Source organism: Podospora pseudocomata, chromosome 5, assembly GCF_035222375.1.
Source record: "Podospora pseudocomata strain CBS 415.72m chromosome 5, whole genome shotgun sequence".
NCBI classification, from domain to species: domain Eukaryota; kingdom Fungi; phylum Ascomycota; class Sordariomycetes; order Sordariales; family Podosporaceae; genus Podospora; species Podospora pseudocomata.
The window spans coordinates 779608-806315 of NC_085889.1; the positions used below are offsets into that span (position 1 = coordinate 779608).

The 26708-nt window shown below is 54.3% G+C and overlaps 10 protein-coding genes and 1 non-coding gene across 11 annotated transcripts; 4 read left to right on the plus strand and 7 right to left on the minus strand.

The window, feature by feature from the left end:
* Positions 1-1039: 1039 nt before the first annotated feature.
* QC762_501050 (uncharacterized protein) lies at positions 1040-2468 on the minus strand (the record flags this gene model as incomplete). Its single annotated transcript, XM_062890534.1, has 2 exons — positions 1040-2082; positions 2183-2468. The coding sequence occupies 2 exons, from the start codon at positions 2466-2468 to the stop codon at positions 1040-1042; spliced, it is 1329 nt and encodes a 442-aa protein (XP_062741662.1).
* Positions 2469-2739: 271 nt separating this feature from the next.
* QC762_0075720 lies at positions 2740-2825 on the plus strand. Its single transcript has one exon. It is a non-coding gene; the product is annotated as a tRNA-Gly (tRNA).
* Positions 2826-3371: 546 nt separating this feature from the next.
* On the minus strand, positions 3372-9908 carry QC762_501040 (uncharacterized protein; the record flags this gene model as incomplete). Its single annotated transcript, XM_062890533.1, has 3 exons — positions 6258-9908; positions 3463-6189; positions 3372-3398 (listed from the first exon to the last, which is right to left on the minus strand). Exons 1-3 carry the CDS (start codon positions 6951-6953, stop codon positions 3372-3374), a joined length of 3450 nt encoding a protein of 1149 aa, XP_062741663.1. The 5' UTR covers positions 6954-9908.
* On the plus strand, positions 7325-9934 carry LIS1_2 (Lissencephaly-1). Its single transcript, XM_062890532.1, has 3 exons — positions 7325-7947; positions 8036-8204; positions 8264-9934. The coding sequence occupies exons 1-3, from the start codon at positions 7907-7909 to the stop codon at positions 9446-9448; spliced, it is 1395 nt and encodes a 464-aa protein (XP_062741664.1). The 5' UTR covers positions 7325-7906; the 3' UTR covers positions 9449-9934.
* Positions 9935-10016: 82 nt separating this feature from the next.
* On the minus strand, positions 10017-10576 carry QC762_0075750 (uncharacterized protein; the record flags this gene model as incomplete). Its single annotated transcript, XM_062883808.1, has 2 exons — positions 10017-10191; positions 10272-10576. 2 exons carry the CDS (start codon positions 10574-10576, stop codon positions 10017-10019), a joined length of 480 nt encoding a protein of 159 aa, XP_062741665.1.
* A 594-nt stretch (positions 10577-11170) lies between these two features.
* QC762_501020 (uncharacterized protein) lies at positions 11171-11876 on the minus strand (the record flags this gene model as incomplete). Its single annotated transcript, XM_062890531.1, has 2 exons — positions 11171-11440; positions 11511-11876. 2 exons carry the CDS (start codon positions 11874-11876, stop codon positions 11171-11173), a joined length of 636 nt encoding a protein of 211 aa, XP_062741666.1.
* A 1075-nt stretch (positions 11877-12951) lies between these two features.
* On the minus strand, positions 12952-14706 carry QC762_501010 (uncharacterized protein; the record flags this gene model as incomplete). Its single annotated transcript, XM_062890530.1, has 3 exons — positions 13691-14706; positions 13347-13634; positions 12952-13290 (listed from the first exon to the last, which is right to left on the minus strand). The coding sequence occupies exons 1-3, from the start codon at positions 13922-13924 to the stop codon at positions 12952-12954; spliced, it is 861 nt and encodes a 286-aa protein (XP_062741667.1). The 5' UTR covers positions 13925-14706.
* QC762_501000 (uncharacterized protein) lies at positions 14445-15503 on the plus strand (the record flags this gene model as incomplete). The annotated part of the gene is made up of 1 exon (XM_062890529.1): positions 14445-15503. The coding sequence occupies one exon, from the start codon at positions 14445-14447 to the stop codon at positions 15501-15503; it is 1059 nt and encodes a 352-aa protein (XP_062741668.1).
* Positions 15504-15542: 39 nt separating this feature from the next.
* QC762_500980 (uncharacterized protein) lies at positions 15543-19513 on the minus strand. The gene is made up of 2 exons (XM_062890528.1): positions 18686-19513; positions 15543-18634 (listed from the first exon to the last, which is right to left on the minus strand). Exons 1-2 carry the CDS (start codon positions 19309-19311, stop codon positions 15676-15678), a joined length of 3585 nt encoding a protein of 1194 aa, XP_062741669.1. The 5' UTR covers positions 19312-19513; the 3' UTR covers positions 15543-15675.
* A 434-nt stretch (positions 19514-19947) lies between these two features.
* On the minus strand, positions 19948-22614 carry QC762_500975 (uncharacterized protein). Its single transcript, XM_062890527.1, has 3 exons — positions 21930-22614; positions 21001-21877; positions 19948-20919 (listed from the first exon to the last, which is right to left on the minus strand). The coding sequence occupies exons 1-3, from the start codon at positions 22307-22309 to the stop codon at positions 19975-19977; spliced, it is 2202 nt and encodes a 733-aa protein (XP_062741670.1). The 5' UTR covers positions 22310-22614; the 3' UTR covers positions 19948-19974.
* Positions 22615-23237: 623 nt separating this feature from the next.
* Positions 23238-26546, plus strand: QC762_0075810 (uncharacterized protein). The gene is made up of 3 exons (XM_062883809.1): positions 23238-24362; positions 24470-25947; positions 26019-26546. Exons 2-3 carry the CDS (start codon positions 24654-24656, stop codon positions 26327-26329), a joined length of 1605 nt encoding a protein of 534 aa, XP_062741671.1. The 5' UTR covers positions 23238-24362; positions 24470-24653; the 3' UTR covers positions 26330-26546.
* Positions 26547-26708: the final 162 nt, after the last annotated feature.

Genomic DNA, 26708 nt, shown 5'->3' on the forward strand with positions numbered 1-26708 from the left:
AAGGGATGAGAGATGAGAGATGAGAAGCTGGGTTTGATTTTCGAAGCATGTTGTCGCTGTTAAATAGACCTGATTTAGGCTACAGTCTTCGTGGGATAATTGAATTGTGCAGCGTAGTATATCTGTGTGTTATGAATCATCTTACTGAAGACTGATTTAAAGCAATTATTCCAACTTTGGTCGGTTGTTGTCGACTCGAACCATGAAATATGCAAATCTCATGAATAAAGACAATGCCTTTGTCACAACCCACTTGTTCCGTCGCCTTCTCACTTCGGAGAGCTCCCTTCACCATGAACGAGCGATGGCGGGGTGCCGGAGCACTCCACAACAGACAATCCCTGAAGACACCCCTAACTGAATGTAAACCGAGATCAACTCAACCGCCCCGCCCTTAGAGTGTGGACTTTCTGCCCAAAGAAGCACCCCTCCATATACTTGGATCCGTTGCTAGAACCATGATGTCATTGCTCACACATCATTCCAGCGCGGCATTTTGTGATGGCTGGTGTCAGAAAATGTATCACCACATCCCTCGCGCCATTTCCTTCCAGTTCACCGACCAAATCGGCGGTGCTCCGCTGGAGTACTCTCTCAAGCTTGACGCCCATGACGTCGGCACGATTCTCATCAACTCCAACGAGGATCCCCTTGAGTGGCACATGGTGGGGAGTCTCCCAGCCGATGGCCCCGCTGTGACCACCGCTGTGTTCTTGCGCGATGAGAAAACCGGTGTGTATCTCTTTGTCGGCTCCATCTACTTCAAGTGGAACAAGGATACCAAGGAGGTCGATATTGTTGAATCGGAACACTTCCCTCCGCAGTTAAAGCACAAGCGTAAAGGACCAAGTGCGTTTGAGATCACCCTGGTCGACAACAAGCCTTCTCAGTGATTGAAGCCAGTCAGTAGTCAGTGTCCTGATTCGAGATTGGTTATGGTGATGGAATGGAAGAGGGAGACTGGGAATGTACTTACCTCAGTCACTCGCTGGACACATTAATAGCATAGTTAGCTCACGCCTACTCCAAACGATCATTCTTAATTCTCCTCATCAACCGGCAAATGTGTCCTCTCATCCTCCACAACCTCATACTCATCCCTCCCAAAAGTCTCATTCAACCTCACTCTCCCCACCACCTTCCCACTCTCCAGCCTAACCCACGTATCCATTTCCCGCAATCTCAACCCCTCAATCGAAACCCACACCTGCCTCGATCCCCTAATCCAACTCCCATACCCCCCATAACCCGTATGCTGCCCAAAACACAAATAAACCCTCCTGCCCCCCTTTTCATAATCCGAACACCATGTATCCCCATGATCATGCCCCACAAACAACCCCAACAACCCCTCCTCCATCACCGCCTCCATAAACCCCCCATCCTGCCCCCCATACTCGCAACCCTCCATCCCATCTTTACACCACCCCTCCCCTTGTCGGTTAACCGGCTGATCCCCATTAATTCCAGGCTGCTTCTTCCCGTCTATCCCCCTTTTCTGAACCTCCCAAAAAGCCCCAATAGGGATATGCACAAACCCCAACCCCGGCAAACTCCTCCCCCCATTCTCTCTCTTCAGCCTCCCGCTCATCTCCCTAAACCACCTCACCACTTCCTTGCTAACCCAATTTTCCCTCCCCTTCCTCCTATTCCCACCTCCCTCCTCCTGGGAAACAAAACCACCTCTGCTATCAAAAAACCACAACACCATCTCCACCCTCGCATCCAGCCCTTGCACCTCCAAATAATAATTCGTCACCCCCACCCCCTCCTCTCTGCCCCTTACCATCCTCGCCGTTCTACTACCTTTGTACCTCTTCTCCCGCTCAAACATCGCCGTGGGCGATAGCCTGCAGTCCGAGTCGTGATTCCCGTACGTACTCCCCCACGTAATATCTCTACTTGCCAACGTCTCGGCGATTTTGTCGATATACTGGGTGTCGTTGTCGAGATAAACATTCTCCCCCGTGATGATATCTCCATTCAGCACCACAAAATCCGTCTCTGGTTCTCTGTCCAAAACAGAGTTTATCACGCCGAGGGAGGCGAGGTCTTGTTTGGGACCCCAGGGTTCCCAGGCGTCTTGTCAGCGATTTACATTGTTAGATTGGTACAAAATAACCTCACAGAGCGGGTGATTCTTGTGTTGATGCAGCTGAGCTAAGTTGAGGGGGTGACTTACTCTCGCCAAAATGCAAATCTGAAAAGATGCTCAGTTGGAAGCTGCCGTCTTTTTTGAACTTAAGCGGCGACAGGAGGGGACTGAGTTGCGGTCGATGGCGATGATTGATGAAGCCGCCAAGCTGTTCGCAAAATGGGCTTGTTACACGAAGGAGCTGTGAATAAAGACCGAGTAGACAAAACGTCGACACGACCAACAAAACTCGGCAATACGATGCCCGTCTGACCCTTGTAAACCTCGTGTAACCACCACCAGCAGCTTTCGTCCTTTCAGCGTCTCGCGGCATAATGCTACAGTTGTGTTGTTGAAAGCAGAGAGAGTGACGTTGAGGCGGATTACCCCACCATCAAAACCCCTCCCTGAACACAACACAACTACCAACCTTCGGACCTTCTCTCAAAATATCACAACTCTAACATGTACATCCAAGCCCCCTCTCTAGCAAAACTTTCGCCCCATCCCACTCAGCTGGCAAAAAAAAAAAAAGAAGATACCCACAGAGGCATGACATCACAGCTACAAGCTGTGCAGAGCAAAAGAGAAGGAACAGGCGCAATTGCGCGATCCGGGATTCGAACCCGGGTCCCTCGCTAGACCAAGATATGATGGGAAGCGAGGATTCTAACCACTAAACTAACCGCGCCTTTTTCCTTTGTTTGTTGTTGAAAGAGCTGTCTGTTTCACAGCTTATGACAGTGGAAGCGGGGTAAGCCGAGCTGTGTGTTGGCAAGCACTCCACAATCTAACCCCCCCTCCTCCACTTTGACTTCCATTGCATTCCAGGAGACGAGACACTGGTCTCTGGATCAAACACACCTTGAGTGTAAGGAGTAGCCAGAAAGAAGTACAGCATATCGATCAATAGGATTATCCCAGCTACCTCGACCCAGCTAACCCATCATTTGATAACCTCCCACACAAGCAATGGTCCCACCAAGCCATGTTTTTCCCATCCACCAGGTCCCCCAGATATCAGAACACACCATAACAGCCTCCTGTAAAACATGCGGTATAGGTAAATGAGCAACAGTAAAGTGTACAGAAAGTAAAAACACCTATAAAAACGGTACAGGGCGGGGAATGGGTATGCTTCATCGCCCAACGCCGTGAAAATGCAAATCATAACATCGAAAACCTGTTAAAAGAAAGACAGCCGTACAGGTCCATGCGTGGGGAGATCGTTTGAGCTCTACTGAGGTCTGCTCGCTGCCTTTGCCTATTGCTCTCTGTTAGTGCCTGCCCTGCACACTTCTCGTCGAGGCCTCCGCAGCTGCACATACCTTCATAAGTTCAATCCTGGCCTTCAGCTGGCTCGTCACCTCGGCAGCTCTTCTCCAGCTCTCCATGCCAGACGTCGCGGGAGCACCAGAAGCATTGATTGGTGGATCGCCCAACCTGCTTCCTGCACGGCTCCCAGCCCTGCTCCCCGCCCGGTCACCATATCCGCCATAGGCACCGCTGCCACTAGCACTATCGTTATTGCGAATGTCTCTGTCGTCACCGCCGGAAATGTCTCGCCTAAACCCTCTAGCTGGGCTGGCGCGGCCGCTGCTAGCGGTGCTGCCCGCGTACCGGGACTCTGGGGGAGCCATCTTTCGGGGGTGCGGCACACCGTCGCCGTTCTCCTTCTCCTCGCTAAGGGTGCTGGCGAAGCTTTGACGGGCTCTACCCGCACTAGGAGGAAGAGCGTTGTCACGGTAGATCCCGCCATCATCGTGCGTTGGGCTCAGAGCCCGGAATCCAAGACTAGGGGATACAGGGCTGTCTGCGCCCCCACCGTTGTTGAGGGCGGCTTCGGCCTTACTGAGCGCCCTCTTCAAACGGTCCAGCTCGCGTCGTAGCCGCTCATTTGTCTGTTCGGCAGCCTCGGCATCACTGCGAGCTCTCACCAGCTGTGTCTCCTTGGCCTTGATGGAAAGTACATCTCTCGTGTGATCCTCGATCAACTGAGCATTTTGGTTCTTGAGCTCCTGAATTTCTGATGTCAGCTTGGACCGGTCGTGACGAGCGTCATCTAGCTGTTTGAGCAAGCGCTCATTGGCCATGCGCAATTCCTCTAGCTCGGCACGTTCCATGTGTGAGAAGGTAGAGGTCGGAGATGGGGATGCAGCGGGCGCGGGGGCTGATGGCGCAGCTGGTTTGGCGAGTGAGCGGCCAGCGAGACCACCGCGTCCCAAACCGATGCGCGGCTTTGGTGGAGGAGAAGCGGGAATGGGCTCCTCCTCTTCGTATTCCGGCTCAAATGCAGGTGATGGCACGCGAGGGGCCGCCGGTCTACGCGGTGAAACAGCGCCGGCGGCAGGACCACCGAGAGTGCGCTTCTGTGGTGCCTTGAGACCCCCGAGCCCTGGCTTCCCGAGCTTGCTCCCCGCGGGACCGGGACGCGCAGCAGCTGGCGGCGCAGGTGGAGGTGAAGGCTCTGGCGGCGGTGCGGCGGCTGCCGGGGGTGCCTTTTTGAGACCTGGAGGGGCCTTCTTTGCGCCCAACGTCTTCTTGGGTGGTGGCCCCCGCGCAGCGGGAGCTGACGGCGGCGGCTTCGGCTTATCCTTGGCCTTGACTTCGGCCGTATCAAAGAACTCCTTGATCTTGGTCTTTCGGATATCATCAAGACCTTCGAGATGGGGGTTCATGGCTCTTTCGCCAATGATCTTCATGATGGTTCCCAGAATCTCGGCACCGCCAGACCGAAGAACCTCGCTACCCTCGGAGAGCAGCTTCTTGGCGCATTCAACGATGCTGGCAATTTCCTGCTTGCTCGGCACCTCCCTGGTTGTTCGAAGACACCTGACAAGAAACTTCATGGTTCCCTCCTTGACCTGGGGGTTCTTGTGAACGAGGAATGTGGTGATATCTTCCAAGCACTCGGTCAAGTTGGTAGAAAGAAACACAGCGTCCAGCGCAGCACCAAGCGCATCAGCAACCGTAACCTTCTTTTCCTTCAATCTCTCCATGATAGGCTGCATGACGTTGGAACGATACTTGGCGAAGCCCTTGCGCAGACCCTTGGCGAGCATTTCGATACATTGCGCTGCCTGAGTGACGACCGCAATGTTGGCGTCCTTCATGCATTTGGCCAAGCAGCGGGTGATCTCACCAAAATCACCATCCTTGATCCTTGGCACATTGACAATAGCATACAAGGCCTCGCAAGCTTCCTTTCTCTCCTTCCATTTGGACGAGGCCAGGTTGTCGTAGAAATCCTTGGGCACTTTGCTGATGACGTCTTGTGGCTCGGCCAGGTCAAAAGCGTCAACCTCACCAGCCTCTTCCTCCTCTTCCCCCTCCTCTCCATACTCGTCACCACCTCCTGCCGCAGGTGCCCGTTCCTTGGCCGCTTGCTGTGATCGCAACAATCGCTCCTGCTTCGCTGGACCTTCAGCCTTGATCTTCTCGAACTGCGCTTCGAGATCTGTCTGCTGTGTTGGTTTGAGGTCGCCCCAGAACATTGGCTTCATAGCCTCGCGCAGCCACCGGTAGAACTCGACCGCCAACCCCGTCGCCTCTGCTCTCACATTCTTGTCGGCGTGGCCAAACACCTTGGGTAGAATCTTGAGAACGGGTTTGGGATCCGCTGTTTTGCAGCCATAGTTGTGAAAGATCTGGGTCAAAGCATTAAGCGCCGCAGCAACAACCTTGGGTTGCTTGTTGGAAAGCACCGGCAGAATCTCTTCAATCACCGGGCCGGGAACATCAATCTCGATGAAGAGCAGCAACGCTTCGACTGCTGACGCCTTCGTGGCCGCTCTCGTGGAGGACAGGCCCTTCTCGCAAATTGGTGTGACAGCATGTTGTCTGGCTCGTACACCGCCTTCGCGGCCGCCAAATTTCAGAAATGCGCAGAGGGCAGCCAAGCCATCTTGTTGAGCAGCAACGTTGGAGTCTGCGACTGCTGTCTTCCACAAGCTCGGATCTTGGATGAATGGTCGGAATGCTGGGTCGTACTCGTCGGGGGTCTTTTCGAATGCCTGGGCAGCCTCCTCGTATGCCTGTTTTCGTACTTTCCAGACCTATTCGCCAACTGATGTTTTAGTTTGCCTGTCTAGTAGGTAGTCAGCGAATAAGGAGACGCGCGCACCTTGTGGACCCAGCGATCTGTAAGGGGCAAAGAGCTAAAGTCTTCTTCTCCGTCAGCCATGGCGGGCTGTTCTTCTTCAATGGATGGTGATGTGGTGGTAGAGTCGGAATCAAGCAGGCAGGATTTCAGCAAGTGCTTCCGGGGACTGTGGGCAAGCTGGTCGGTGTGGTTCGTAAGTCTGTCGGTCGAGAGGCAAGTCTTGCGTTTTTCTGAGCCTAGAGTTGAAGTTCGCTTGATTAGCTTCTGCAGCCAAGGCGGTTTCCAACGGCCCGTCATAGCAGCCAGTGTAGTGCGCCGTCTAAGGAGCAGAAGCGCATCTGGGAGATTGGCCTTGGTGAGGCTGGAGGAGGGAATGCGAAGGAAGCAACATACGTGCGAGGGGTGAAGCAACAAAGCAAAAGCCAGCAGCTGTTTTCTTTGCGACTTGTTGGGTTTGGTGTCGAGACCGAGCTGGCTGTTGCGCGTGATTGGCTTCCAGAAGGAGAGCGAGGGGAAGCTCTTGCTCGGCGGGGGGCGATTGTTGCGAGGATGTTCGCCGAAAAGGATCGTCTGCGCGGTGGTTGTTGACAATTGCAGTTGTTGTGACTTGCCGCCCAAGATTTCTCGCTCAAGGCTGGCTCGCGGTGAGAAAGCGTGTCTGGGGCGCCCTGACCCTGTGCTCTTGGCTCTACGGGACAGGTGTGGGTGTGGGGCCATTCGCTGTCACTGACAGTTGCCCTATGGATGCAGATAAACACCACAATGAATAAGGAATGCTCTGATGGAGTTTGGATACAAGTAGGGAGTCTCTTGATCCCTTGATTATCCTATGTGCGCATATGCACCGCCTCTCCAGTTGTTGGTAATTTCCTCTTGTCTTTCTCTGGTGGCGGGGGATGCTGACTGGACCCTTCTTTCCACTGACAGACTTCGCTCTGGCAATTGTTGACATAGGGAATTGCTGCAGAAACCAAACCACAGTGTGGCTGAGGTGATGTCACTGGCTGAGGCTTGACACGGCTGGCAGCCTCCTGTGGCAGCTGTCGTGGCCCGACCTCTCTATCTTGGCAGGCCCGGCAGCAAGCATGGGAATTGGATGGCCAGCGACAGCAAATGCCACCCACCACAGATTGCGAGCTTGCTTTCGAGTTTCAAGTGTTGTTCTGCCCCGCTGGATGCCCGCCATAGAGGGGCCATGAGATCCATTTCCCACGGCAACACTGCCTCCATCCAGAACTCCCATCTTCAGCCCTGAGTTGATATTTGTGTCTGGAAGCCCAACCACAAACCCTGGACACCTCGCCTTCCCCAGTACCCCAGGTCCACTTTTCACGACCCCTCCAACCATCCACCCTATCCATCCGCGCGTGCATCTGAGGATTGGGATTGAAACAGACATTCGACGAAACCTTCTCGAACAAAGCGCCACCCCTTTCCCGACGCTGTTGTTTGTCACCAACAATCTTCCGCCATCCTTCCATGCCCACCCGGAATCCACCTCAAAGAATACCTCACCTCTTGACACCGATTTCAACCCAACGGCCGCCGCCGAGACGAGAAGGTTCCCGATCGCTGATTTCAGGCCGATAAATTTCCCCGCAATTTCCTGTCTCCCGCTCTAGCAGAACGGCACGGCCCGGGGGCTCCAGGTTGCCCTCCGAGTCTCCGCGATGAATACAAACATCCTGACCACCCGTCAGGCTGAGGAGCTGTAGGTTTCCTGTCGTGTGATCACGTCCACAGCGGGCGGGGTTGGGTCTTGACGAAGCCGAGGCAGGCAGGGACTGACAGCGATGCAGACACAAAGCCATCATCGCCTACCTTACTGCCAACAACCTTTCGAATACCGCGTCGGCTCTGCGATCAGAGCTCAACCTTGGGGAGGATGTGTTTGATCCAGCAACCGCAAAGAAGTATGAGGGGCTGCTAGAGAAGAAATGGACGAGTGTCGTGCGGTTACAAAAGAAGGTCAGTCGCGTGGTCGGTTTCTGTGTTTGTCGGCCTGTCCATCTGACATTCTTTCCCAGATCATGGATCTCGAGTCCCGGAATAGCACTTTGCAATCAGAGCTCGAAAACAGCACCCCCACGTCCCGACAAAATAAAGATCCAGTAGCCTGGCTGCCCAAATCTCCAGCCCGCCACACGCTGCAATCCCACCGAAATCCAATCACATGCGTCGCCTTCCACCCAGTATTCTCATCACTGGCTTCCGGCTCGGAGGACCAAACCATCAAGATTTGGGACTGGGAGCTGGGCGAGCTCGAAAGGACGATCAAAGGCCATACCAAAGCTGTGCTCGATGTCGATTTCGGCGGACCTAGGGGAAACACCTTGCTTGCTTCGTGCAGCTCAGACTTGACCATCAAGCTCTGGGACCCATCAGACGACTACAAGAATATCCGAACGCTCCCTGGTCACGACCACAGCGTCAGCGCAGTTCGATTCATCCCGTCAGGGGTAGCAGGTGGTACCGGCAACCTCCTTGTCAGCGCGAGTCGAGACAAGACGTTGAGGATATGGGATGTGAGCACAGGCTATTGCGTAAAGACTCTTCGAGGACACGCCGAATGGGTCCGTGATGTCTGCCCATCCATTGACGGGAGGTTCATCTTGTCGACGAGTGACGATTATACCGGCCGGTTGTGGGACGTCTCGATACCGAACCCGGAGCCGAAGACCACACTGATCGGACACGAGCATGTTGTGTTATGTTGCGCCATTGCTCCTGCGGCTGCTTATCCACATCTTGCCGCCATGGCAGGGATCAAGAAGCCACCAGCAACGAGTGCCGTAGAGTTTATGGCGACCGGCTCAAGAGACAAAACGATTCGGCTGTGGGATGCGAGAGGGACGTGTATCAAGATATTGGTGGGCCACGACAACTGGGTGCGGGGCCTTGTCTTCCACCCTGGTGGAAAGTACTTGTTGTCAGTGGCTGATGATTATACGTTGCGGTGCTGGGATCTGACCCAGGAGGGTAGATGTGTGAAGACGATAGGGGACGCACACGGGCATTTCGTGCAGTGTATCCGGTGGGCGCCTTCGATCATCAAGGATATCCCGGCAGTCAATGGTGAGGGTGCCAATGGTGAATCGAACGGGACACCAAGGAAAGCAGCGGGGGCTGCCGGTGCGGGTGGTGAGGCGCAGATTCGGTGTGTCATTGCAACGGGGAGTGTTGATTTGAACGTGAGGATTTTTGCCAACTGAACCTACAGGAGGGGTACTTAAACATCAGCCACATTGCACACAAAAGCCAGCTCGGTATTTAATAAGAGAAAAGCCAAGGAAGAGGAGTTGGGGAAGCGATTTATAGCTTATCATGCAAATCATGCAAGCCGCCAGCGTCTGTCAATGGCAGGAGGGGCAAGTCGAGAATCGAGGTCTGAGAGACAAAAGGGAATCCTGTCAGTCGCTACAAACGGTAATTGGCTGCATATAATCAACATGTCCGAAAAACTTCTTGGTCGGTACGGGGGATCTTCAAGATGAGACGGTGTGCCTGTAAGAGGAAAAAGTTGCAACAATCAATGTTCACTTTGCGGAGGTGTGTGGTACAACTTTTGATGACTGATGAGCCAAAGAATTGGGCGTGAGAGGGGGGGGATAATCTCGAACGTCGTGGGCCTTTTCTCGCTGGGAACAAGATGTTGTTGAACAGAAGTTAGATAGATACCCCCCAAAGTTGAACGATTTATGACTTGTGTATTGTCGAGCTATCTGGTATGTTTGTGGTGAGTAGGCACAACGCCTTGCAGAATCAAAATGGGGGCTTTACTTAGAAACCCCTCATGCCTCCCCTACGGGGGACGAACTGCTTTCCACCTCGGTCGAGAATCTCGATAACAGTCATCCAAGGCTGGTCATGGGGTGTTTGGACGACGTGAGTTTTGATTTGGACGCATTGCTGGTCGGCATAGTAGAGAGACCAGGTTGATACCAAGCCCGTGAGGCTAAGTAGAAACAATTGACTGCAGGTAGAAGTGTTAGACTTCTTTCCGCATAATCTGTGACGAAGGATTCAAGCTCTTACCGATTGTCCCTGCGAATGAAGTAGTCCTCAACTAGGGGGTGGCTTCCCCTGACAATTTGTTGAAACTTGGCATCAATCTTGTCTTTGCGTCGCATATATTGCTTCTGGATCTTGCTCCAGGAGATGCAATCCGGAGCATGACGGCAGACCTCAGAGTTGGGGTGCTGCAACTTGTGAAACTGGCGATAAATGGCGTTCGGCAAGCGGTGGCCGATAATGGTGTGAATCCTGTGCTTCCACTCCGAGCAAAGATAGACGTCCTCCCGACGTTTCACATCGGTCTTGGCTTGATAACATTGATTCATGTGTCATCGACCCAGGACCTCCACAAGTCAGTCCTCGCGAGTGTCGTCGAGCTGATCGTGCCACGTCTTCAGGGCAGCTATGTCTCGGGTGTGATCTTGGGATTCCTGTCTTCCAACTCGATCGTGATACCGCCGTCATTGTGGCTCTCAGAGTCGAAGGGTGGCTCTCTGAAATAATCAGTGGTTTGTTTCTGCGGTCGATCATACTTGTTTTTCTTCGTTCAGCCATTTCTCACGAGCCCAAGCATTGCTGGCTCGCACGGCGGCCGTAAAGGCTTTGTGGTCCTGCATCCCGTCAGGTTTGTTGTGTAGAATTCAAGGAGAGAATGTACACCAAAAGAAGAGTAAAAGATGACAGTCGGTCGAAGGTTTTCAATTTTCCAAGGTGGAATATTGGCAAGAGATTTGTGGCCGGCAAGACCTTAACTAGGTAGAAACCCCCTAGACCAACCTACATCGTTCCTTCCCTCTGCTACCTACTTGGCAAAAATCACTATATACTATCCCTCACACCGCCCCAAGACACCTCAGCCTGAGGATCGGCCCCTTTTAGGACCGACCGACCCCCTGAAGCTCCTCATTAGGGAACTGGACCTATTGAACCAACCTCCGCTGCTCCCCATCATCTCTCTTCTCCTTCCCCTTAACCGGCACCCAAAGCCACAACACCTGCAAATGCCCCGGCGTGATCCCCATCTGATGGGCTCCCCAAAAGAACTGCCACACTGGCTGCACAGCCTTCGTCTTGCCTACCTCCTGAACCGAGAAACTGTCCCCGCTATCGTCATCATTTTCCGGAGCATCCGGGATGTCGTAGTAGCACCCCAGGTTCCCGTTGCAGAGGTATGGGTGTTTGAATCCTTGCTATTTCACGTACACCCAAAAATCAACATCGGTCTGCTAAAATTGAAAAGAGAGGTGACATGGTACTCACAATAGTATAATACCTCTCTCCATCAATCCCGGTCTTGGCCCCCTCGAGGCAGTGCCACGCGTACGTGTTCTTGCCGTAGTAGCTGTCCTTGTTGTTGGGCATGCTCTTGTCGTTGAACGTACAGACGCCCCTTGACGAGACGAGCATGTAGGGGTAGCTTTCCGTCCGCGTGAATGTGGCGCAGTTGGATTTGGACAGCAATCCCGACGCGGTCAGACAGCCGATGGTGTCTGTTGCCGGGTCGGCCGAGACGTAGGAGCTCGAGTTGAGGACGTGGATTTGGCCTTGGCCGACAAAGTCGTCTATTACGTTTGGGGATGCGAGTGCTGCTCCCAAGAGGAGGAAGATTGGTGATGAGGTTCTCATTGTGTTGTTGATTTGTGGTTGGGGTGAAAAAATGATTCTTGTGAAGAGGCTGTTGTTGGTGAGATGCGAAAAGTGATGACGAGGCTCAAGAAAGGCGGGGGATCACATGGCCCTTTTATTCAGATCTGATCTCGAAGGATTTCTCGGCTGTGGGAGCACGAGATCATAGATCATCTATGTTGGTGCCAAAGGGAGGTGTGATTCGGACTGACAAAAACCGGGGATAATTCCTCCATGACCGCTTCCCAGTTCCCATCAATATGGGGCCAAACACAACCTCATCGCATGTGTCAGACATCTATAAGCCTTTTTTGCTCTGCTATAGCTGTAGGGAATTTTCATCACCAAACCCAGTCGCGTCCAGACTTTTCCCTTCAGCGCGACGTCAAAAGGGCCCTGAGCTAGACCCAAGAAACATTTAAAGTCGGTTCTGCCCAGTCGCCATGGTCGATCAGATATTACCTGCCAGACCTTGACAGATGCAAACTACTATGACAACCCCAGTCTTGGACATGACCATGGGCAAAAGCCGAAAGTGACCAAGTGACTAATGCATGACTGTGGTAGGTACAGGTCTACAGCAGCCGACCGTTGCGCCGCTTTTCCCCGGATCGTCGCAGTAAACGGTCCTGAAGACAGGCTGACAGCTCGAGTTGGCTGGGCCGAGCACACCTTCCCCAACGGGCCGCCCATACAAAACGAGAAACACCCCAGACCCTCTTTCCGGTTGAAGTGAGCGGTTGAATGGCCGCGCTGGACGTCCTGATTAATTAAATACACTCCAACTCTGCAGCTCGTTTATCTACAGCGAACGCGGGGTACGGTCATGTTTCCTCTTTGATGGCAGGGGTTCGATTCCTGAGCACGGTACTTGGTTATTGCTCTCGGATTTGTCATGATTAGACGTCCAAGAAAATCTAAAGTGCTGACGTGTGTGTCCATGAAACCTCTTTTGCTCTGAAAAGCTTGTTTCCGCACCTGCTTGATTTGGGGGTATCCTTTCAGGGGTACATTGAAGGTATAACTGACGGATTAGGGCCCTTTCCGGGAACTCGGATTCTGCTGTTGCTTTTTCTTACCAGCTTTTGACCTGCCAGATGCCCAGATGATCAGTTCCTTCTCCTTGTGGATACGTCCGAGAAGGCCTGATGCGGGCCACTCGCTCCAGCGGTCCCTTGTTGGGCTGTTGCAGGGCCGATTGGGCTGCTTCGTCATTATCAAAAACCCCGGTCCCACCGCCAGCCAACACATCGTAATAGATTCCTTCTCTCAAGGCCCATGGTGGACCAGGAAGCTTGAGGTCTTTGTAGAGGGGAAATTCGAGGCAAACCAGCTTTGCAGGTTGAGGTCCGAGCAATTCTCCCATTCGACGGCCCCAGTCTCGACGCATCTCCGGGAGGAGAGCACATAAGAACTGGCCAATCAGCACAGACCCGAGCGGACATGGCATGGCAAAAGCAGCAGACTTACAGTGTAATCATAGATAAGATCAAAACCCTCAAAGGTCTCCCCCTCGCGCACACACTTGCCCTCCCAGTCGCGCTTGAAAAAGTCACCAGCCATAAACGTTACCTCTCCCCGCTGATCCTTCGGGTACTTTTCTTGATTCCCCTCTCCATAGTTGTGTGCAAGGGGTGCATCTAGTTGCTTCGCGGCATAAGCCCTCGCGGTCTCGACACCGGTCGGTGAGACCTCAAGCCCATACACATCGAACCCATGCAGGGCCAGCATCACGACGTCATAGCCTTTTCCGCAGCCCTACAATGATTGTTAACATTTCATGGCGCCATTCTGTGAAAGCCGAGTAAACATACCGGCACCAACGCCTTTGGCCTCCTTCGCTCACGCGACGGCCATGGAGCAGACTCGATCAAGTCAATAAGGGCAGGCGATGGCTTCCCCCTGTCCCAGAGATCGTTCTGCTGCGAGTCCCACAACGCCGACCACCCACTGGTCTGGGCGTCTCGGGTTGTGTGATTCGCCTGAAAATGCTTGATGAGCTTGGTGGGAACAAATGGTTCCCCGGAGTTTGGTGTGTTAGAAGTCATGGTTTCGATTTCTGGTTCGTGGTCAGGGCAAGCAACACAATCAAAGGCAAAGGCGCAGGACAAAAAGACAACCCCTCTCAAATTATTCACAGGTTCACGGGAATACTTTCCCAAAAGTGGAGCCTAGCAACCGTGTCATGCCAAGCTGGGTTACATAAGCCATCTCCTTCTCCCCCTTTTCTACCCCTGAGATAATTGTTATAGTCATTGCTAGAACAAAAAGTCAACATGGGAGGGTTGGTGCAAGATGATAGCAAGCATTATATCAGCCACGAAGATTGACGATCGCCGTACCTAGTCGATTATTACCGAGCCAGCAACCGAAACATGGGGAAGCTCACTGCCCCCGCATCGACAACCTCCACGCCTACTCGAAACGGAATATTGGAGACCGGCCCTTGAGGTGAAATCACTATACCAATTTAGCCTCGACCGAACTGCAGCCTCGCTCACCAGCAATTCTGTTTCGAAATCATGAAGGCCAAGCCAGACTTTGCTGCGTTCATGTCTCCACGCCCGTATGAGGCTATATATCGAAAGGCCTATTTACCTTACCACCCGGCTCAAATCCGACCATGCGGCTCTCACCCACGGCAATCTCACATCTTCACATCCCAATGTTCATAAAACACCATCCTCTCACCCATCCCACCACCATGACCCTTTCAACCACCACCGATCAACTACCAACAAACTCCCCCAGAGCATCATGGCCAAACTCACCCTCCTCACCCTCCTAGGTCTGCTGACCCCAACAGCCCTCTCCCTCCGCCCCTCCCCCGGCTGCGGCAAAACCCCCGCCCTCGTAACCTCCTCTTCCACCACCACCCCCCTCCGAATAACCTCCAACAACAAACAACGCGAATTCTTCGTCCGCCTCCCCCAAAACTACAACTCCTCGACCCCCCACCGCCTAATCTTCACCCTCCACGCCCTAGGCGGCACAGCCCAGCAAGTCATCGCCGGCCAAGGGGGCTACCTCCCCTACTACGGCCTCCCCCCCCTAGCCAACTCCTCCACCACCCCAACAGTCTTCGTAATCCCCAACGGCCTCAACAACGGCTGGCAAAACTCCAACGGCGAGGACGTCACCTTCCTCCGCTCCGTCCTCTCCACCGTCGAGTCAGACCTCTGCGTCGACCAGGACCTCCGCTTCTCCACCGGCTTCTCCTACGGCGCCGCAATGTCCTACTCGCTCGCCTGCTCGCTCGGGAGGGAGATCAGGGCCGTGGCCGCGCTGAGCGGGAACCCCCAGATCAGCGGGTGTGCCGCCGGCTCCGAGCCCGTCGCCTACTACGGCCAGCACGGGACGACGGACAACGTCTTGCCTCTGGCCCAGGCGAGGCAGATGAGGGATCGTTTCCTGAAAAATAACGGTTGCGCCGCCCAGGCTGAGCCGCCCGTCCCGGCGGCGGGAAGCCAGGGGAAGGTCAAGACGGTGTATACCGGTTGTTTGCCCGACAAGCCCGTCACGTTTGTCGTTTTCGACGGGGGCCATGTTCCCACCCCCAGGGAGACAGGCGAGAGCGAGACTTTTGCGCATAAGGAGACTTGGGAGTTCTTTAGTCAGTTTACCTGAAACCGTCAAGTGGATAACAGCAGAGGGGTCATCAATGCGTACCAAGTTTTTTAGTTTCAAGTATTTTCATGTGCTCATTACTGCTCTGCTAGGAAAACGTACAAAGGCCTTAAATAAACCCATGAATCATCATCCTCAACAATCTGTCCCCACACCCTCCTGATACACACCCTTAAAACCTATCAACCCCAGTAACCCTGTTCATAGCCTCCTTCACATACCCACTAATATCGTTATCCCTCCCACAATGCTCACACTTGTGCATAACCTTCCCCTGCGGCACATTTACATTGCCAGTCCCAACACCACCAACATTCCCATTGCCCGTACCCGAACTCGCAGCCCAGGCTCCAGTAGCAGCAGCAAGAGCATGGCTCACAAACTTATTCTGCCCAGTCATATACTGCTCAGACTGCACGGGCTGCATACCCCTCATCTTCAAGTCGCTGTTGTTGTTGTTGCTGTCTCGCGGAACTGAAGATCTGTAAGCATTGGGCATCACCTCGGGGCTCATTTCCATAGAATGATCAGAAGGGCGGGAGACAGACTCTCTATACGCCTCAGGCATCACCTCGGGGCTCATTCCCTGCTGCTCATGCGGCTTGGTCACCGACTCCCGGTAGGTATCTGGCATGACTTCTGGGCTCATGCCCTTGGCCGTGCTGGGGAAAGAAGTATACCGAAGAGTGGCCGATTCGCCGGCGGCGGGGGGAGGGTTGGTAGCCTTGCCGGTCTCGGGAGCAGCGTGCACCGGAGGCGAGACAACCGTGTGGTGAGACGACGGGTGCGCGTTGGTTGGGCTGGAGGATGAGGCCGGAAGAGGCAGGTCCTTCAGATGGCTATCACGAGTGTCGATGTTGGAAGGCTGGCTTCGGTGATGCTGGGTGAAGGGAACACCAGTCGGCCCAGTGGGTGAAGACACGTTACGGTCGGACGAGTGCTGGTCATGGGCGTGGACGGTGGGCTCCGTGGTGCGACGGGAGTTGTCCTTGGGCTTAATCTTGACGCCCGAGGGTGTTCCAGAGGGCAGCTTGTTGTATGGCCCAGAGTCGGTCCTGTTCTGCGAAGGACGGCTGGACCCAGAGGCGGCAAGATCGTGTGCTCTGCTACCCTCGGTGGGGCCAGCATCTCTCTTGATACCAGATTCAGTACCGGAGGGGAGATGTTTGTACTGGCCGGAATCCTGAGTTAGATTCCCCTGGCGAGAGGTCTCAGTCGTTGAGCCGCGAGCCTTGTGTGCGGCCACGCCAGCAGCACCAGCGGCAGTAGCACCAGCGGCAGCGATGCCGGATGCATTGCCGGACGAGAGATGGTTGTAGTTGTCAGGCTCTTGATTTATCTGACCCTCGGTTGAGTGGCGAGCGGTGTTCGAGTTATCGGTAGACTGGTCACTCTTCACGCCAGATGTGGTGCCGGAAGCAAGATGGTTGTAAGCACCAGGCTCCTGCGTGACAACACCAGTCCGAGACCCATGAGACTCGGATTGACGAGCAGAGCCTAGAGCCACACCAGACGGAGTGCTAGACGAAAGATGGTTGTAGGCAGGCTCCTGAGCGGAGGATCCTGTGTGAGTATTGTTGGACTCGGATGGGTGGTTTGAGCTAAGCGGCCGACTAGAAGAGGCAAAGACATTGTAGTCACCAGGCGCGTTGGCCACTGGTCTGCTGGTATTGATGGACTCATGGACAGCTGACCCACGAGGGCTGATGTTGGTCGAGTTTGACTGGACGCCAGAGGGCAGAGTGTTGTAAACCACGTTGGTGTCTGGGTGCTGGTTGGTGGCTGTGTTTGCCGCGGTAGAGTCCCTTGATTGCCTCATAGCAAGTGGGGCACCGCTGGCGGCCGCGCCAACCACGGCAGCGGGAACCCAGCCATGAGAGCCCTTCGGATCATCGTGAGGAGGGGAGGGCGGCTCTCTAGGATGCTCAAAAGGAGTGGAGGGGTCATCATGCTTGTGAGTAGCAAGTCCGACGGGAACAGCTGTGCCGGGAACTGGGTGGGCAGGATCGTGCTTGTGAGCAAGTTCAACAGCATCGAGGCCGACGGCAGATCCAACCCCTGAGCTTCTGGGCTGCCTAACTTGAGCTGTGTTGCTGGCGGGGGCTTGCGAAGCGAGCGGCTGGTTGGGGTGAGAAGAGAATGAAGGTTTCTCCTGGGTGTTTTGGTCCTCGGTGACCTTGCCGTCCTTGTCCTTCTTGTGATGCAGCAGCCCAAACGCACCGGCACCAGCAGCGGCACCGGCAGCAGCCTTGGTACTATTGTGATTCGAGTTATCAGTGTCAGTAGGGCTATCGGAAGATGCCCTGCGGTCCTTGGGCTCGCTCCTGCTTCCCTTTCTAAGACGGTTGCGAGTCTTTGTGGTACCCGTCGTGCTTCCAACCAGAACAGGCTCTGGCTTGCGCTCAGCCTGCTGCACGGGAGGCTCGTGGGTCGAGGTATCTTCCTGAAGCCTCTCCTCGTCCTTGTGCCGGCTGAAGATGCCAAGAACCTTGTGCTTCTTCTCGCCTTGGACGGATCGGCTCCGGCTCCTGTGCTTGTCGACAGACGAGTTGCGTCTATCATCCCGCGGCTTACGCGAAAGGAGCCCGCCGGCAGCACGAGTGCCCTGATCCTCACTAGTGCTCCTCGAGTGCCTAGCCTGAGACTCGGTGTGGGAATTCTGAGCATCCTTGTCGTTCCTATTCTTGTCCGCCATGCCGTAAGCCGCGGCACCAGCACCGAGGGCAGCGGTGCCTGCAAGAGCAGCGTTGCGGCTGTTCGATGTCGACGTAGCTTCATCGTCCCGCGCGTTCTTGGGAGACGACGAAAGCGGGAATGCTCGTTGGGTGGGGGACTGTCGGCTCACGTTGATCTCACGGTCGGTCGGGCCTGAGCCAGGCGCTGCAACCAAAGCATTGTCCCGCGAGACACTGTGGGGGAGCGAAGAAGGTGGGACATTGGACCTGTCAGTTTCAGAGAATGTCTGCTTCTGCTGCCCTTCAGGAATCTCCGAAAGGGGGGCAGGAAGCACAGCACCGCCGGGGCCGCCAGCCGTGGCATTCCTGTTGCCGGTTGTGGCAGCCTGGCTGTGGCGCCTGCTCTCTGCATCCTGGCTGCCGTGGCCGGATACTGAGTTATATACTCCAGTACCCCTGGGAAAGTCAGCGGTGCCGACGATGTGGGATGTTTCGGAAGCTGCTGACCTTTGAGGGAGATGATGGTGCTGGTCATGGTCGTCCTGCGCGCTGCCATGACCTGTCACCGTGTTATAGATACCTCCGCTGGAAGCCTTTGGGAGGTCGCCCCAGTATGGTGGGTCGGAGCGTTGCTCGTGGCTTCGACGCGGGGTTATGTCGGTGCTGTCAATCGTGTTGTGGTCATGGATGGCTGCTTCAGCCCCAGCGCCAACGGCAGCAGCACCAAGTGGCTTCTCATTGGCATTATTCCTTCGGATCGGGAACTCTTCATCACTGTTCTCTTTGGCCAACTGTCTTGGTTGTAGCGATCCATCATCTGCTGGCCGGGAGGTCTGGTAGGGTCCAACATCGTCTCGGACGTAGGTGCCCCCACCAACTGCTTCTGATGGTCCAACCCAGCGGTCATTGTTGCCCTTGGCTGATTGGATGGTCTCGGACTCGGTAAAGTTGACACCGGAATCGGTATGAGCGTGGCCGCGGGAATCGGTCGCCTTGGGGAGCTTGTTGAGCTCACGGTGGTGGTGACCTTGGTCTTGCTCTTCCGGGTACTGCCGGGGCTGCTGCACAGGTTCGTCGGCTGGAGTGGGTGGGATCGAGGAGGGGAAGGCCCCGGGAATGTGCTGCGCCGCCATGTTCGTCAAGGGTCGAGAGGAGGTTGTCAATCAAATCTGCACGAGGTGGTCCGTCGTCACAAGATGCAGTCCGTGAGCAAAGTCTGAGGGAAGAGTAAGGCATGTACCACAAGGTACAGATGTGGGAGAGAGACAGATAGTAATTATGCAGTCTATTTGATATGCGTAGGAGTCAATCTGGGCCGGGTTGGGCCGGGCAGAGCTACGTCAACGGGGTCTCTTGATGTGGAATTTCCTCGATTCCCTTCAGGCTTCATTGAGGGACCGCCGATCTTGACATCATCAGCTTGTGGAATCGTGGGGATTGACCAATGGCGTGTTGTAGAAAAAGCGGGCTCCCGCTCTGCCGGTCACGCCTTGACGCCTGGCTTGGCACGCTGCTCCAACTGTGGAAGCGGGTGCGTCACTGGCGCTGTGAAACAAAAGATATTACCCTGATTATCAAACCTTGGAAATGCTCTCGTGCGTCAGAGCTGAGAAGAGCCATCATCGATTGGACGCCCGCTGCCGGCTTAACCGCGTGAGTGGTCTGTTTGGATGGTATCGAGATGGTTGATTTTAACTCCGTGAGATGGGCTTGGCACCTGGAGATCAGGGGAATCCTAACCCTTTTCACTTTACATGTAGGCGTTGACATCGACAACAATCAACAAACGTAACTGATTAACATTCACATACTTTAGCATTAACAGTAACCCATCCCGACAATCCCTCATCGTCCGAACTATCATAATTGCTCAGTGCGAACAAGAAACTCCCGTACCCACCCGCCTCCGACATGATGCTCGCCAGCAACCGATCACGGCTCTCTGTCATTACCGCTGACTCAATGCCGTCTCCACCTACACCACTTGAACCTCCGACACAAAAGCTAGAACTACACTCAGAAATTGACATTGTTTCCCTGTAAATTCTTTCTCTGGTTCTCGAGGCTCCAGGTTCCAGCCCAGCAACCTGGTGTGTGCTCTCTGTCCGCTTGCTGTCCTCCCGGCCCAGGACAATACGGATCTCCTTGACATTTTCCGGAGTATCAACATCCATAGGTGTATCCAGCTCCTTCGGCTCCGAGTCTCTGCTCTTCTCCGTCACCCCAGTCGTACTCGACAACCTCGATCTCCTCCTCCCTCTCCTCTCTCGTAGCTTCGATCGGCAAAATGCCACTTCCGTACTCGTACACGTCGTATACCCGCTGGTTTGGCTCTCTCCGCATTCCTCTCCCTGTTTCTCCTCGTCTTCTTGCTCGTGCTGGCGATGGTAGATACGCTTCGGGTCCATGTAGTCAGGCGAGAACATAACTCTTCTGTAGGACGATGGCGAGTTAGACTGGTCATTGTTACTAGTGGGAACGGAAGAAAAAGGGTCTTCCTCTTCTGGTGCTGGGGGAGGTGGTCTTTCCCTAGAGTTTGTCGGCGGCGGCTGTGCCACCTGCCTCGTGGGCTGAGCTTGGGGTGTAGGTTGCGGAGGTGGTGCTACACCTGCTCCGATACCTACTCCGACTCCAACGGCGGTGCTGGAACCGGCGCTCACTGTCGGTGCACCGCCCGCTTCAAGGGAGGTTTGATACTCTTGAGGGGACTGGAGGCGCCGGATGAAGCCGTACTTTGCAATCTTTAGGCATGATCAGTATCCTCAGTTGAGGTACCATCCCAATGTCCAACATGGTGTCTAGGAGAGAGAGAGGAGACGTACCTGGTCCTCAGCTTCACTCTGCAAATCTCTTGTCTCGTACTTGGGCCAGACGATCTTGCTTGTGCAGCAAGAGACGCAAAACTCGGTCCTGTCAGGGCAGAGCGGTTTCCCAGAGTCGTTCCGTGCTCTGATCTCAGGCGGCTGTGATGTCGATCGGAACATTCCCATGAAGCCCCAACCTATCTCTCTCAAGCGGACTTCAACATCGAAATCAAAGTGAAGGTATCTTCTGAGTTCCCTAAGTCCATCCTCATTTCTCCAGCCCTTCTTGTTAACTTTCAAGATACTATCAATCAAAGCCGCGTCGACTTCCCGATTGACGGTGACCGGACAGGTCATGTTCTCGTAAATCTCTGGTGTCCACAAGTGTAATTGGGCTTCTGTCTGTCCTGACCAGTGGGCTGCTCGGTTGTAGGGCCATGTCCGAGAACTGCGGTGTCGGCACTCACGATGCCTTCGACAGTAACAGCCGCTGACGTGGGAAGATGAGACGCGAAATGAGGACTCGGATGGCTCTGGAACTGGGCAGGCAAACGGGAGGCCGAGCAGCGAGGTTATAGTTGGCCGGTAGGAGTCGCGACAGTCGGATCGAGGCTGGGGGTAAGTTTCGTAGGTGAGGGACTTGCGCCAGCTCCGAAGCTTGCGCTCGTAGGTGACCTTGCTGGCATGCTGAGCATGGGCCGTGAAAGCTGGGAGGGGGTGTCCGACACCTGTGGCGGTGACTCCGGCTGTCAAGTCGGTTGATACGCCGCTTTCATTGCGCATGGCGATGTCCGTAACAACATCATCGCCCTTGGGCAGAACGTCATGGCGCTCGCCGCTGCGGTAGAGATAGCGAACGTTGACCGAGTCGAAGATGCGGTTGTGCCGTTGGAGTCTAGTTGTGTCAGTAAATTTCGGTCAATCTGAATCTCAAAGCAGTGCCATACTCTCCGGTCGATCGATTGATGTTGAACTGCAGCTTGAAACTGACAATGATTCGATAGACAGGTCTTGCGCTGGGATCTCCACAATTGTAGGTGCCAGATCGCTCAATCCGCATCACGGGTTCCAGCACGCTGACAGAGGCATACACGCCCTTTCCCCCTTGGATATTCTCTTCGAGAGTGACTGGATGAATATGTGAAAGGAGAATGGGCGGCTGCTGAGGTGGCTGGGCTGGTCGAGAAGCGGGAGGAGGGCCACTGGCTGGCGGTTGTTCTGGGTCAGGGCAGGCATACTGGCGCTCTGGAGACCTCTTGCACGACCTGCGTCGCCGTCTCGATCTCTCGTTGCGACGGTAGCGATAAGACTCGGAGTTCTCGGACATTCGAAATCAGATCACTGTTGGACGTGATGGCTGCATTCATGATGGAGAAATCAGAAGAGTTTATGGGCGGTAAAGGCCGGTTAGGTAGGGGGTGGATCATGGTTTTTATTCTCTATTTGGCAGCGACTGGACGATATCTGGTGGCCAAGGAACATGTCGACTGAGGGTTGAGAAAATCACCAGGCGGGAGTAGCCAAACTTTATGACAGACAGCGTGTGTTGTTTAATTTTAGCTAGCATCAAAAACCAAAATTACCTGACTGGAGGTCGGTTCGTTTCCCGTATAGCCGCGGGTAATTTGCAGCCAAGACGTTGAAGAACCGGGCCCCGATGCCTCGTGAGTCGTGATGCACGCCATCGACGAACACCCAAGAGTCCATGACAGGCGCCAATGCTTGAGCAACCTAATTTTGACGACCGACCGTTGAAAAATAGCAGGTGCAGGGCTGGTAAGGCTAGTAGGGTCGGTGGTAATGCAGCCCTGTGATTCTTGGCAAATTCGGCGTCGCCTGACCCTTATACCCATGAGAGCTGGGCGATGTTTGGGGGCTGGTGTTGACGACGAGGAATGTTTCGCGCCGCCAGCATGAACAGCTATTCAACATTTGGCCGACATCATCACACCCTGCAGTTTCGGAATACCGGAAATCAAAACAAAAAAAGATATCATATGAACGCATGATGGAAGTGAAAGGAAAAATTGAGACGAACTGCCATCCAGAGTGGCCGGCATATAGCTGTGTTGTGGCATTTGAACTTTGACATTAGCCACCTTGAAGTTGACTCGACGTTGATTCAACGTTGGATCTCCAGACTTCCCCAGATGTTGATTACCATATTCCCCATGTGTGATCAGATCTGGACTGGCCGGGTCCGGGGAAATCTTGGCCCATCCGTCAACCCCAGAGGGAAAGAGCCGACCGTGCATTGCGCAACAACTCGCGCTGTCCATGGCCATCCAGGATAGGATGAGGCTCCAAATTCTGCATCTGATGCTGTCCCTGCCCTCTTCCAGGATTGGGCCTGCTTCTTTTTTTTTTGCCTGAATTGGATGAACCAAGAACGAGTCGAGCACCAGCGCTCGGCTATCTCCGCGAAAGCCGAGTCATGTTCGGGGATACCAGCTCCACCACACACCCCCATGGTCATCCACAATATCACCGAATCGACACCGCTCTTGATCATCACCACAGCCGTCCAGCGACCTCAGCTGAGTTTTCCGCTGCATTTGACCTCAAAAATATTTGATCTCGTGATGTTCAATGGGCTGACAGAAAGGACCAGACGCAATCCAAATACAGGGAACGCGATGCTGAACAGGGCACGGTGGAATTATCAATGGCAGAATCTTCAACGAAGCTTGAACCCTTCCAATGAAAATCAACCTGGGCTTTTTTGCAACGAACTCCCGAAGCATGGTGGGCAGTGGGTACTCTGAGCTAGGCCAGAGCATGGAACAAAGTCGACATGTGATCCCGGCATTCTCAACGGTCTCTCCCAGACCGGATAAACACCACAACGGCTCGCTGAAACCGCCGATATACGCATCCTATTACAGCGACACATTTGAAATCGAACATCTGAACGACAACAAATTGAGTTCAAGGCATGTAGTAGGTAGAACCCTTACATCGGCAGTGCTATGAAGGCCTGGAGGTTTGGATGCCGGGATGAAATTCAACATCCTCGCCACTCCCGACATCTGGATCCGTGTCAGGCTGGATAGGCCCGAGAATATGGCCGCTTCAAGAGGAAGAACAAAACCCACCCAAAAACGTCATCTCAATGTCTGATCCAGAGCGTTGGAGCTCTCTCGGGCCTTCCGAGTTCGTCCGAACTTTGGCTTTTCTCTCCGCAAAAACCATCCCCGCGGCAAGGTCCAACCCCAGATATGCACAGGGGCAAGTGGAGAGGCTTAACTGCCTGGGACGAAGCCACAGGCCACGAGGACAGCAAAAAGACTTCACAGAACATGGGGTGTTGTGGAGGGATTCACCGGGGTAGTCGGGGTAGGGTCGGGGTCGAAGGTTCGTCGAAGCTCATGAGAGCAAAGGTATATTATCCCCTTCCCCAGGAGCCATCACCACCAAGTGTTTTTCTTTCTCATATTCCTGTATCATTCGACACAGAGGCTGAGACTCAGACATTCCCGCTGCCAAGGGTTTGGAATTATTTGAAGTATTTATCACCTGCTTCATACCTCGTCTCAGTCCTCCCTTACCTCCCTTCTGGTTCTCATTGTCTCACCCTATCACCGACGACAACCACCGACCCTAAAACACCAACACTCACCCTCCTCCACCTACCATCTCAACACCAGCACAACCGCCTCAACTCAGTCAACATGCCCGGTGGCGCGGCTCCCCCCGTTGGGGCTGACACCCTCAGGGTGGAAGCCCCCGTTACCATGAAGGCGTACCTGATGTGCGTCTTCGCCGCCTTTGGTGGTATCTTCTTCGGTTACGACTCTGGTTACATCGCCGGTGTGATGGGCATGGACTTCTTCATCAAGACCATCGAAGGCCCCGGTGCTCTCGTCCTCCCCGCCTGGAAGAAATCTCTCATCACCTCTATCTTGTCTGCTGGTACCTTCTTCGGTTCGCTCGCCGCTGGTGATCTGGCCGATTGGATTGGTCGCAAGTTCACTGTCATCTTGGGTTGCATGGTCTTTATCGTCGGTGTGGTCCTCCAAACCGCCTCTGCCTCTCTCGGCTTGATCGTCGCTGGGAGACTCGTCGCCGGTTTCGGTGTGGGTTTCGTCTCGGCAATCATCATTCTCTACATGAGCGAAATCGCCCCTCGCAAGGTTAGAGGCGCCATCGTTTCCGGATACCAGTTCTGCATCTGCATCGGTCTGCTTCTTGCCAGCTGCGTCAATTATGGCACCCAGGACCGCGATGACAGCGCCAGCTACCGTGTCCCTATCGGTCTTCAGATGGCTTGGGCTTTGATTCTCGCCGGCGGTTTGGCTCTCCTTCCCGAGTCGCCCAGATTCTTCGTTCGCAAGGGCCAGCTCGACAAGGCGCGTGTCACTCTCGCCAGACTGAGAGATCAGCCTCTTGATTCCGAGTACATCCGCGATGAGCTTGCCGAGATCATTGCCAACCACGAGTACGAGACTAGCATTGCGCCCGTCGGCGGCTACTGGTCCGCCTGGATGGTCTGCTTCCAGGGCTCCATCTTCAACAGCAGCAGCAACCTCCGCCGCACTGTCCTCGGCACCTCCCTCCAGATGATGCAGCAGTGGACCGGCTGCAACTTTGTCTTTTACTTCGGCACCACCTTCTTCCAGCAGCTCGGCACAATCTCCAACCCCTTCCTCATTTCCCTCATCACCACTCTCGTCAACGTCTGCTCTACTCCCATTTCCTTCTGGAGCATGGAGAGAGTCGGCCGGAGACCTCTTTTGATCTGGGGCGCCCTGGGCATGGTTATCTGCCAGTACATTGTCGCCATCATCGGCACCGTCAAGCCCGACGACGACAACTGCGTCAAGGCCATGATTGCCTTCATCTGCATTTACATCTTCTTCTTTGCCACCACCTGGGGCCCCGGCGCCTGGGTTGTCATTGGCGAGGTCTTCCCTCTGCCCATGCGCGCCAAGGGTGTGGCTCTTTCCACTGCTTCCAACTGGCTCTGTATGTTCTCCCCTCTTACCTCCCCATTACCATACCCCATAGACACAGCGCTAACCAGACCCCAAAAACAGGGAACTGCATCATCGCCGTCATCACCCCCTACATGGTCGACTCGGACAAGGGTAACCTCGGCGCCAAGGTCTTCTGGATCTGGGGCAGCTTGTGCTGCTGCTGCTTCCTCTACGCCTTCCTCCTCGTGCCCGAGACCAAGGGTCTCACGCTCGAGCAGGTCGACCAGATGCTCAACGAGACCACGCCCCGTACTTCTGCCCGCTGGGTCCCCCACAGCACCTATGCTGGCGGTGAGAAGGCCGAGAAGTCGGTGCAGCATCACGAGGAGAAGGTAACTCCTTCTGGGAGCGATGGAGAGAGCCAGGTTTAAGTTGGCCAACTCGGGTGTTGGGAATCAAATCATAATTCGGTGTTTTTGGGTTTTACATACCATTTTTATTAGCTAGTTTGTTTCTTTTTGCGATACCATCATCATCGGGTACTATGGAGGCGGGAATTTGGATATCAAAAAGGCTATCTGGAGGGTGTAATACCATGAATAATTAGCGCATGACTTGAATGAGAATTTGAATCAAGAATAATCTCAATACTTTTTCTGCTCGCCTTGAGATGCTTGCACGCTCTATCTCGAGAGTCATTCCACAACACTGTTCCTCCACAGGAAAACCATCCTGGGTCTTTACTTACACCAGCGTCTCTGTGACTTGTGCAAAGCATATCATCGAACAAAAAAAAAGGAAAATGACATG